Genomic DNA, 10,823 nt, shown 5'->3' with positions numbered 1-10,823 from the left:
CACCAATTTCTTGTTGAGTTTGATTCTTGCCCCAACTGAAAGAAATTCTTGATATAAGTCTAATGAACAAATAAAAGGCCTGTCTATAATACTCCAATTCCAATTCCAAGAAATAGTCTTGGAGAAGCTTGTATTATAATTATGATATTCAAAATAGTATGCTAACAGGACAGCATATGCTGAACAAGTGCTAATCAGTTAATATAATTAAGATAGCACTTAGTCTAGCTTACAATTTTCTTCTTTATGTATATGTTTAGTTGATAGATAGAGTTGCCCTACTAATGTATTGATTGGGCAATTACAACAATTCCATATAGATTGCCTCTCTCTAAATATGAGATTTACATTTTAAACATGAGGTTGATGCTCAAGATGTGGGCTTAATACAAAAAAATTAAACACCTTTATAAATCTTATAAACATAATTGAATTTATAGTTTATATATTAATAACAAATATTTTTTGTACTTCAATTCTTAATTTTACTGGTAGTAGGTTAGTGTTCATAAAATTTTATTGTTCTATATTCTAAGAAAAGCAAATGGCAAATTAATTCTTTGCTAATATCTATATTACCTAAAATTAAATTAATTTCTTTTGATTCTATTTCTAGGTGTTTGAGTTTAAGGGTACATACAATCTTTTATTTTTAGGTTATGTTTGGGTATATTAATGTTCTTAAATCTTGGTTATATATTTATTCATATTCCAAGTAAAAATATAATAATTAAATAACGCTTTTCTAATTAATGATAATTATGCTTAGTAATTCTTCTTTACATTTCTATCAGTCTGGGTATTAATATATTAGTTTTTTTTAACATTTTAGGATTCTTAATTTATTTATATCCCAAGTAAAAACATAATTTACATGTAACATCTAATTAATAGAATTTATTTTTAGTAAGTCTTATTTTATTGTTTTTTCCCTGGAAGTGTACTAAATATATTTATTTTTATAACTATAAAAAATATTCTTAGCAATTTTTGTTTTAATTTTTTCGTGTTGAATATTAAATTTTTTAAAATCTTAGTATTCTAAATATATTCATATTCCTAAGTAATACTACATATAATATCTTTATCAATAATATTTAATTAATAATTCTTCTTTTTCACTTTGGGAATATATTAATGTTCTAACTATATAATCTATGCTGTATAGTGCGCTCTCTCTCTCTCTCTCTCTCTCTCTCTCTCTCTCTCTCTCTCTCTCTCTATATATATATATATATATAAAAGAAGAAAAAATTATAAAATTATAAATTTTTGTACTCATCCAGCATTTGCTGAGCAATACTAATTTTAATATAAGTAAGGGGAAAATTCTGTATAAAAGATTGAAGAGCCCTAATTTTCCATTTGGCTAAAGGTAGGGCTTGAGCACCGCCTTCGAAAGTTCTCAGCTATGGAGGAGCATTTCATCCTCAGGGTGCCGCCGTCGGTGGCGGAGCGGCTCAACGGCGTGCTCAGCGAGCGCGCCCAAGCGCCGGAAGACGAAGGGATCGACATCTGCTTTCGAGGTAATCACAACAAAGGGATTTTACTTTGGTTAGAAGGACTTCCTTGCGCCTGTAGATGCCAGAACTGGGATGTTTACGATCGGGAAAGACCAGTTTGAGGTATCGCTGGTCGATCTTCCTTGCGTCGTGGAGTCCTACAAGACTTACGACGATACTGTGCTCATCAAGGCGGCCGATATTGGCCAGGTAAGGATCAAAGGAGCTCTGTTTTCTTCTTCTCGGAAGGATGTTCTTATAGCTCTTGGTGTTTCTTCTGGAAGGGTTTTCTTACAGCTCTTGGGTGTAGATGATTCTCGTGAGAGATAACAAGGAGCCTGCTCCAGAGGGCGGGGAGCACAAAGACGGGCTCACTCCGGCGATGAGAGACGCGAGAAAGCGGCGATTTCGCAGAGACGCCGAGATCATCAATGTGAGATTCATAGAGAAGATCTTCGTCACTGTGATCTTCTTGGTTTTTCTTTTGCAGCCAGACTTCGTGCACAATGTGGAGAACGATCTGGTGAACATCCTGGCCGGAGGAACTGCGCGAGATGTGGATATCCTTTTTCTTCTTTTGCTGTTCTTGTGCTCTCTCTCTATGATTGTTTTGGAAGCTTTTCCTTAGATTCGTTTCGATCTACATGTTGAAGTGGTGGAGCAGGAAGAAGATGTTGAAGAAGCGGAGCCAGTTCCAGCTCCGGTTGCTGTGCCTCCGCCTGTTCAACCGGCAGCGGCGGTGGTGGCGAGTGACAAAATCGCCGCTGCTCCAAAGGCGATCGATGAATACGACGATTCATCGGACGAGAATGGCTACTACGAGGACTCGGATGATTACTGAAGCGATCCAGAGGCCTCAGGCAGTAAGTTATTTGCATAGTTTCTTGTCCAAAGAGCAAACACTGTGTATGATATAATCGAAAATCACACAGGCATTCTATTTTTCGGGTATAAACATGTTTAGATCTAAAATATTCTAAAATATTATAAATTGTTATTACATTTTAAAGAATATTCTACAATAGATTAAGAATATTCTTGTGCCAGCATCTGCCCTAGAATGCAATTCCGCTATGGCGCTCTTTCACGAGCGCGAACGGCAAGACGCTTGAGCTGCCGCGCTGCGGGTTTCAAGGTATGGCGCCAGCATCTGTGCCGCGTTGGGCAGCAGGATTTCGCTGCGATGGATCTTGTTTCCGCGCTCAAGGCGTGTGGCAGCTTGGGGGATCTGGATTCCGGCAGGAAAGCGCACCTCGCGGCTCTTGAGAACGGTGATCTCTCCCGCATTTTCGTTGCCACTGCATTGATTGATATGTATTCTAAGTGCAGGGCGATGGTGGAAGCCCAAGGCGTGTTTGACGCGATGGATTCTCGCGACGTGGTCTCGTGGAACGCTTTGATCGCGGGGTATGTGGAGAATGGACAGAGTAAGCTCGCTCTGGACTTGTTCTTTGGCTTGGAAAGACCAAACTCGAGAAGTTTTGTGGCTGCAGCTATGGCGTGTGTGGATTTGGCTGCGGACGAAGCCGGCCAAAGAATTGGTGACGAGGGAAGAGTGGTGAAGCTAAAGTTTCTGGAAGAAACCATGGCTGTGCACTCTCGGGCTCGACAGATGAAACTGGACGCTGCGATCTTTGTTGGAAACGCTCTGGTGAATTCATACGCAAAGTGTGGAAGCCTGATGGACGCTCGACGAGTGTTTGACGGTATGGTTCTTCATGACGTCGTGTCCTGGAACTCTCTGATGCTTGGCTGTGTAGAGAACGACGAGTTTGCCATCGCTTTGGAGCTCTTTTCACTGGCATTGTTTCGTGATGCTCGGACTGTCGTGGCTGCTCTCATGGCTTGTGGAAGCCTGGCCTTGGCAACAGGAAAAGAAGAGCTTGATCGACGTAAGGTTTTGGAGAAAGCCATGGCTGTTCACTCCCAGTGTGGAAAGCACAGGGATATCTTCGTCGAGAACACTCTGGTGGATGCTTACGCCAAGTGCGGCAGCATGATCGATTCGAGGAAGGTATTCGATAACATGCAGCGTCACAGTGTTGTTTCATGGAACGCTCTAATGCTTGGCTATGTAGAGAACGGGGAGGACGAGCTGGCTCTCGAGCTCTTTGAGGCCATGCGAGTTGCAAAGTTGATACAGCCGGATGCTAGGACGTTTGTGGCTGCTTCTATGGCCTGTGCTGGGCTATCAGCAAGTGAACAAAGCTGTGAACTCGACGGCAAAATGGTGAAGACGCTTTGCACAGAGAAAGGAACCAGGATACATCTTCAAGCTCGAGATTGTGGCTTTGATTCGGAACTCTTCGTGGCCAATGCTCTGATTGACATGTACGCGAAGTGTGGAAGCATAAACGACGCCAGGAAAGTTTTTACCGGTTTGAAACATCCTGACGTCGTTTCGTGGACATCACTGCTACAGGGATACGCGGAAGATGGTGGTGGTGGTGAGCTTGCTTTGGAGGTTTTTCAAAGACTGGAGCAAACCTCAGGTTGTGTGTTGAATTCTCGGGCTTTTGTCGCTGCTCTAATGGCTTGTTCCAGTTTGGCAGCAAAAGAGCAGGGACGAAAAGTCGATGGAAAGCTCGTGAAACTCAACTCCCTGGAGAAATCCTTGGAAATCCACTCAGCAGCTGCGAGAAACTTGTGTGACTCGGACATCTTTGTCAGCAATGCTCTGGTAAGTCTCTACTCAAATTGTGGATTCATGCTGGGTTCTCGGACAGTGTTTGACAGGATGAAAGCTCACGACTGTGTCTCGTGGAACTCGTTGATCCTGGGATACGTCCAGAATGGCGAGAGCTCCCTCGCTTTGGATCTCTTCGAGTGCCGCAACTTCCAGAAAAACTCCCGGGCATTCGTCGCCGCTCTCGCAGCTTGCGCAGCTCTTGCCGCTCGAGAAGATGCAGAATTCGTGGCCGGAAAGCTCGTGAAGCTCAAGAGCCTGGAAAGAGGCATGGCGATTCACTCGAGCGCCAGGAATTGCGACTGGTGGGAATCGAACTCCGGCAATACTTTCCTCACGAACAGCCTCTTTCACATGTACTCCAAGTGTGGGAGCTTGGAAGATGCTCAACGGATCTTTGACCTTGACCGTGGTCAAGGCCTTGGTAGGTTGACGTGGAAAGAGCTCGTCCAAGCTTACGTGGAGAATGGTGAGAGTGACCTGGCTCTTGGGATATTTGCTCATGTGGTTAAACTGGAGTGTGACGCCGGTGCTTTGCTTGCTGGGCTCATGGCCTGTGGTAACTTGGTAAATCTAGAGACTGGGAAATGGATCCAGGGGGAAATTTACCGCCGTGGCTATGAGAAAGTTACTGACATCGTAACTGGCATGGTTAGTTTTTACTCCAAATGCGGTGGGAGGATGGGGAATGCCCGCCACGTTTTTGACCAGGCTTGGATCCTCGACAGTGTTCTCTGGAATTCCCTTATATGCGGATATTCTAGAGAGGGTGAAATTAAAGTTACGCTTGATTTACTCTACCATATGCGAGGAGAAGGTTATCACCCAGACGGGGTAACTTTCCTCTCCATTCTCAATGCTTGCTGCCACGCTGGACTGGTGGACAGGGCCGAGCATGTGTTCCGGGTGGTGATGTGTCAAGAATGCGGCGTTGTGCCGTCTGTCCAACACTACACGTGTATGGTGGATCTGTTTGGCCGCACAAACCAGCTTGACAAGGCGCTGAGATTGGTGGAGGAAATGCCACACAAGCCGGACAAGGTGACGTGGCTGTCATTGCTGAGCGCGTCTAGAACGTGGAAGAATGCTGGCGTGGGCAAGGTTGCATTTGAGAAGGTGATGACGTTCGACAAAGAAGAGGCTGCGGCTTACTCGCTAATGGCAAACTTAATGGGTGGGGAGTGACTAAATACCGAAGTTCCACTATATAGCTAGTAAAAATGTAAATATTGTTTTTAATGTATTAGGTACATATATACAAAATGTCTGGTCATCCACGCGGATAATTTAGAAATAATAATTCAAGGCATTACAAAAAAACCAGCACAAGCTAATGTGCTTCTTAAGTTTAAAATTTGGGTGGTTAGGTTGTGCCAGGCTAAAGTGGTAGTGTAAGGCCAAAGCAACACGTAGAGGACCAGGTAGCTTGTGACCCACAAAAAATTAGGTTAATACATATCAACTATTAAACTGACAAGAACAAATATTACACTAGATCTTAGCCAAAAGGCAAAAAAAGGATGAATATTCATCGCGCGCATGTGGGGATAGGGCGGGGGCCAACTTCCTCTACTTAAATGGCTAATATTAACCAATGATTAAAATTTAAATATGCCAAGCGTCTCTCTCTGACTAATTGTTTCCAGCTGACTTTAGAAGTGACTCGGCTGGTGGCGCTTCAAATGAAACACATTGCTAAAGTACTTGCGACTAAAAATCGAGAAAGCTCAAGCGAAGCAGCCAAAAATTTCAGGAGCTTTGTCCTTGTTCTGCAAGATGAAGGACGAGTTTTTTTTTAAGATCAACTGAAGTATGAGAAAATACTGACCTTTGAAATCTGTGTTATTGATCTGGCTGTTTTGGTTTTGGAAGATCCGGGTACACTCCAGGAGGCCTCGGTCGCGGCTCAATGCTCAAGAGTTGAGTCGATTGTCCGATAGCATCCACCCAGCCATAATGTGGCTCGGCACTACATGAACAAGCAAAAACATCTATGTCAACAAAAAGAAAAGGCAAGGAAAACAAAAATATACTTGTAAACAGTGGTCTCCGTGACAACACTATCCCAGCTTTCGCCACTTGTGCTCTTTCCGTATTTGTGGACTTTCCTACAGGTTACAAGACAATCGCTAGTAAAAAGCAGAACATCAAATTCAATCATACCCGTCGCCGAGGTGCTCTTCACCCCAAGTCCTCGACCAGCCTTGAGAAAAAGAAAATATAGAAGAGAGCCTCAGTATCTTTTGGAAGTAACTTAGAGCTTGGTGGCTTTTGAAAGACCCTCTAGAAAAAGAGAAGGAAAAGATTTGATAACTTACTTTCAGCATTAGATGAATGCCATGTCTCACCCCTGCCGAGTCCCCGCACCATTTTGGAACTTCTCTTCCCACTTATCACCCCATTTCTCCCCGGTTGCATTCTCGGCCCACTTATCAGTCCTAACTTGAGTTCGAGTATACAAGCTGGTAAGACAAAAGTAAAACCAAAGTTCCATACCATTTTAGCACTGCTCCTCGTCCATCATATTGTTCGCCCCACTTCTCCCACCAGGACTGCTCATTGAGCCTTCCATACTTGTGAGCACCTTTCTCTGTCCAGCCCTTGGCATTATACTTTTCCCACCTGGTCCAAAACTACGATGTGATATTAAGCTTGATCATACGACGTGTTCTTACCATTTCTCGTACCATCCGGCCTCCCCATTCCCTTGCTTCGCTTGTTTCTGTGCCGTCCTTTCGATTCGAGCCAGGTTACTGCGCAAGAAAACACATAAAATGGATTTCAACAGTCTTAATATCTCCTCACCTCAATTCATCTTGACGCAGAATTTCCTGCCAGGTTTCCCACCAGGCATCGCCTTCAGCATTTTTGCCGGACTTTTCAGCACCTGCACTATCCACAAGAGTGTAAAACAAGAAAAAATAAGCGAAACAAAGTTTACCAAGTTCCTTATAGCCCGTCCAGTCGCATTTTTCCCACCACTATTAGAAAAAGCAAGCTATGCTATTAAGTTGAAAAAGGCTAAAACGTACTGTTTCCTTCCATTCCGTGGAGCCATCGCTGCTTCGTCCTCCCATAACCGTATAGCGACACCGATAGCCATTTTCACCAAGATCCTCTCCACACTCTCGGAACCATGTACTTCCATCTTCATTTGTTCCGGAATCATTGGAAACCTCACTGCTTATCTTGATGCCCCAGTCCTTTTCACTGGCGATTCCAGTATCTGTACATCAAAGAATCCAATCAACAAAGAAAGGTAAATAGAAGAGAGACGTTTTATAACCTCTCGCGGGTGGAGTATCTCGGGGCTGAGAGACACAATTCACCTTTGTTCGTCTTTGATCATTTGAAGTATTCTTAAGCCTGAAACTCAAGGAATAGAAGTTAAAGCCACACACCAACGAATAAAATCCATACCTTGCCGAGCTAAACGCTTGAGCTTGTAGCACGGCCTGTGGTGTGGATACCAGCTTCTGCCGTTGGTCTTTGGAGTTAAAACCAACCATTCTCTCCCATGGTTCTTCCAAAACTTGGTGAATTCCACAGGTGACCGCATCTTCATTGCTTCTGGTGTGTTTCTCGTTGAAAAACACAGAACTTATCGTCGAGTTCTTCTGCCTTGGAAGCCTCAAGCTCTTCTTCTTCCTTCCAAGAGAAAAAGCATCCTTGCCTTTCAGTGACCCACCAAATAGAGACGCAGGAATCCCTGTTACTGGACTGGTCGTACATGAACTTCTAGATGGGAACTTGTTGGAAGAACCAATTCCAAAACCCACGGTCACGCTCACAGCCATAAAATCAACCCAACACTCCCCTCTCCCTCTTGCATTTCCTGTTCTAGTGCTCTACAAACGTCCCAAAGAAAGTTTCGCCGAAGAATAGCTCACTCAAGCCAAGAGGCTCCACATACCTCTCAAGCTCGGAATCAAGCACCTCATCCAGGCTGTGACGAATTCGAGCTGCGTACCATTGGATTCCAGTGAACTCCCAGCCAGCGCCGGATCGGCCTGCTCTAGCCCTAAAACATACCTGTAAAAAAGGCAGATAATACACGTCGGACAAGGCCAAGCAAATGACGCCGCGTGTCAGTTCTCACAACGAATTCCTGGCACAAATCCTATTTACGATGCCTGTGATGAAGAGATCGGGATGGTTTCTTGACGCCAGCTGACCGGCTTGCAGAGATCTTAGCAGCGGATGTGGCACCGCAAAGCTTGAAGGTGGATACTCGAAACCACCCGGCGGCGAGCGAGCGAGCGAGCGGGAAGAGAGCTCTCGAGCGAACAAAGAGAAGACCACATCAATGCTATTTGCTCATGGTTGAAGATTTTTGATGTGGATGATAATGTGTTTAAGAGTTTCTGGAACAAAACCTCAGAAGTTTTGAAGTATCCACACATTAATGTAGCCTTTTACTGTTTGGCCTTTGGAAGAAACAAGACGCTTGCTAAAATACCTACAGAAAAAGATACTCAACCCTCTAGCGGAGGCAATCATTAACAAGCAGCTTATGTGACCTCGGTCTCATGCTTTATGGATTGAAAACACAGCCATTTTTTCAAAAAGGCTTTAAGTTTTAAATAAATAAAGACAACTCATATTGGTATTTTTCCGCTAGAGAATATCCTAAAATATACTTATGTGTGTGTCATCCATGATCATCGTCATAACAACTTCACCCAATTGCAATGAGCCACGAGTACACGAGTTACCTGACTTTGGTCGCGTGACTTTCCAGTGACCAATTCACCTGGCAACGCAAAGAAAAAAACAAGGATGGCTATGGATTATTTGATTACCCATCCCTAATTTTTCCTTTTGCCAAAACATAGCGAAGCTAAATTTGCATTCCCGGGAGAAATTTTCGGGGGGCCGGGGTCCCTTCCCCTCAATTCGTGCATGGAACCAGTTTCCCAAGGGGGACGCATGGAACCCCGCCCTCATGGATCATCTGCTCTGAGAGACTCAAAAGTGTTGGTTTTTCTGTCCCCCTTGGCCTCGTCTCCAGCGCATTCAGCACTTCCAAGATTATCGTTGAGACATGTTTTTTGAGTAGCATCAAGACCGAAAGCGGAGAGCAGCCCTTCTTCACCCAGCCCATACGCTTCATGAGGCTGGCCCGACTTGCAAAGAGCGTCCACCAGAGTGACCTTTGAAGCACAATCCTCTAAATCTCTATCAGGTCCTGAAAGATCAATAGAGCCATCCTTGCCTAAATAAAAAAGAAAAAAGATGTACATTGACTTTTGATACCCGCCATCGTTTCAATCTTCTTCCTTACATAAGCTCCACTGAAACAACAAGAAACAACAATACATTTAGAAGAATGAAATGAAGTTAGCATGGAATTACCTCTTCATGCAAGAATAAGCTACAACGAAATGCCTGATGAGTTGCGACCGTTGGGGTTCCTTTCATGTCGCTCACCGACGGCCAAAGCATTCAAAGCCTGTGTCGTGTGCTTTGGGTATATAAGCTTTTCTTACCACAGTATAGTTCTGGCATCTGACCACCTTTTTGTTGACACGCAGTAGCTTGTAAAGAATTATAGATAAGGTTATCATCATTCTGGCAAACTTGGACACTACTACTCCACACCACGAACTCACCACAGCTGTTCAGCTCCATGCAGCTTAAGTGCCCGTTTAGTTCTGCACTGGCCATTCACCGAGGACGCGTGAGACCGTGCCGACATAAACTTCCTGCTTGGATCCGTTCGACCATTCATCCAAAACAGGAGGAAATCCTTAGAACTGAGTGATACCTTATGAAACGAAGAGGATTAAAAATAATTGGAGCTTGGAGTTACCTCTTCTCAAAGTATTCACAACGTAGATCTCATTACCTGATGGAACTAAAATAATTAGAAAGAAAAGAGCTTGGATCTCCCTCCTCGGTGAAGTTTTCACAACGTATATCTCGTGAATTAAAAACAGTTACCTCTTCTTCCTCTTCGGTGAAGTTTCCACAACGTAGATTGGGACAAAGAGGAATAAAAACAATTACAAAGAAAAGATAACTCTTCTCCTCAGTGAAGTTTCGGAACATCAAAGTTGAGCTCGTCCAAATCCCGTCCATAGAATCGCTACGACCGCGTTGACTCACTAAAACCCTAACCCTGTCATTGAAATCTCGCCATTGAATAGGTTTGCGAATTCTTTCAGTGATGGTGGCGAGCGTGCAGATTCTTTCAATTTGTGCTGGGTTGGAGAGTCTCTAGCTCACTCACAACTTGAGAATGAACAAACAAACCAACTAAACATCACTAACTAAACATGCCACAACCAAACATTTGTTGGCTACCAACTAAGGTCTATGTTGGAGTATAAATGTAAGCATTTCTAAAACACTAGGCTATAGGCTCTTCCCTTTAGCTCGAGGGAAAGTGGAAACGCAGCATCAACTTCTCTCTGAATTCAACACCACAACAGGTACTCTTACTCTCTCTTTCTTTCTCCAAGAATTTGTTCTAACCATCTCTCCTCTCTCTCGCTAGCATGCTGTGTTACCTCCTCTTTATCTTCTTACTTACAAAATCAGTAGAATCACTGGATCGAGTTGTTGTGGACGGTGTAAGATTGGTTCGCATTGTTTCATCAACCAATCCTTCTAAAGTTATTTCTGTTAATCAT

At 43.7% G+C, this 10,823-nt stretch overlaps 2 protein-coding genes and 2 pseudogenes across 4 annotated transcripts; 2 read left to right on the top strand and 2 right to left on the bottom strand.

Moving 5' to 3' along the window:
• The first annotated feature begins 1,364 nt into the window (after window positions 1-1,364).
• On the top strand, window positions 1,365-2,453 carry LOC9634500 (transcription initiation factor TFIID subunit 7). Its single transcript, XM_002979562.2, has 5 exons — window positions 1,365-1,526; window positions 1,582-1,712; window positions 1,813-1,935; window positions 1,993-2,062; window positions 2,147-2,453. The coding sequence occupies exons 1-5, from the start codon at window positions 1,412-1,414 to the stop codon at window positions 2,341-2,343; spliced, it is 636 nt and encodes a 211-aa protein (XP_002979608.2). The 5' UTR covers window positions 1,365-1,411; the 3' UTR covers window positions 2,344-2,453.
• A 107-nt stretch (window positions 2,454-2,560) lies between these two features.
• On the top strand, window positions 2,561-5,444 carry LOC112349695 (pentatricopeptide repeat-containing protein At3g03580-like). Of its 3 annotated transcripts, XM_024684590.1 has the most exons (5): window positions 2,561-2,773; window positions 2,832-2,929; window positions 2,996-3,208; window positions 3,263-3,994; window positions 4,055-5,444. In XM_024684590.1, exons 2-5 carry the CDS (start codon window positions 2,836-2,838, stop codon window positions 5,371-5,373), a joined length of 2,358 nt encoding a protein of 785 aa, XP_024540358.1. In that variant the 5' UTR covers window positions 2,561-2,773; window positions 2,832-2,835; the 3' UTR covers window positions 5,374-5,444. The 3 variants fall into 3 exon arrangements, with proteins under 3 accessions (XP_024540358.1, XP_024540359.1, XP_024540357.1); XM_024684591.1 differs by having other exon boundaries at window positions 2,832-2,909; window positions 3,263-5,444; XM_024684589.1 differs by having other exon boundaries at window positions 3,263-5,444.
• Window positions 5,445-5,551: 107 nt separating this feature from the next.
• On the bottom strand, window positions 5,552-5,710 carry LOC112349708 (annotated as a pseudogene).
• A 48-nt stretch (window positions 5,711-5,758) lies between these two features.
• Window positions 5,759-8,201, bottom strand: LOC9635134 (annotated as a pseudogene).
• Between the last annotated feature and the right edge of the window lie 2,622 nt (window positions 8,202-10,823).

This window comes from Selaginella moellendorffii, unplaced genomic scaffold, assembly GCF_000143415.4.
Source record: "Selaginella moellendorffii unplaced genomic scaffold, v1.0 SELMOscaffold_41, whole genome shotgun sequence".
Lineage (NCBI taxonomy): Eukaryota > Viridiplantae > Streptophyta > Lycopodiopsida > Selaginellales > Selaginellaceae > Selaginella > Selaginella moellendorffii.
Note: the sequence above shows the minus strand (reverse complement) of the source record. Positions and strands in the feature narration are given on the sequence as shown.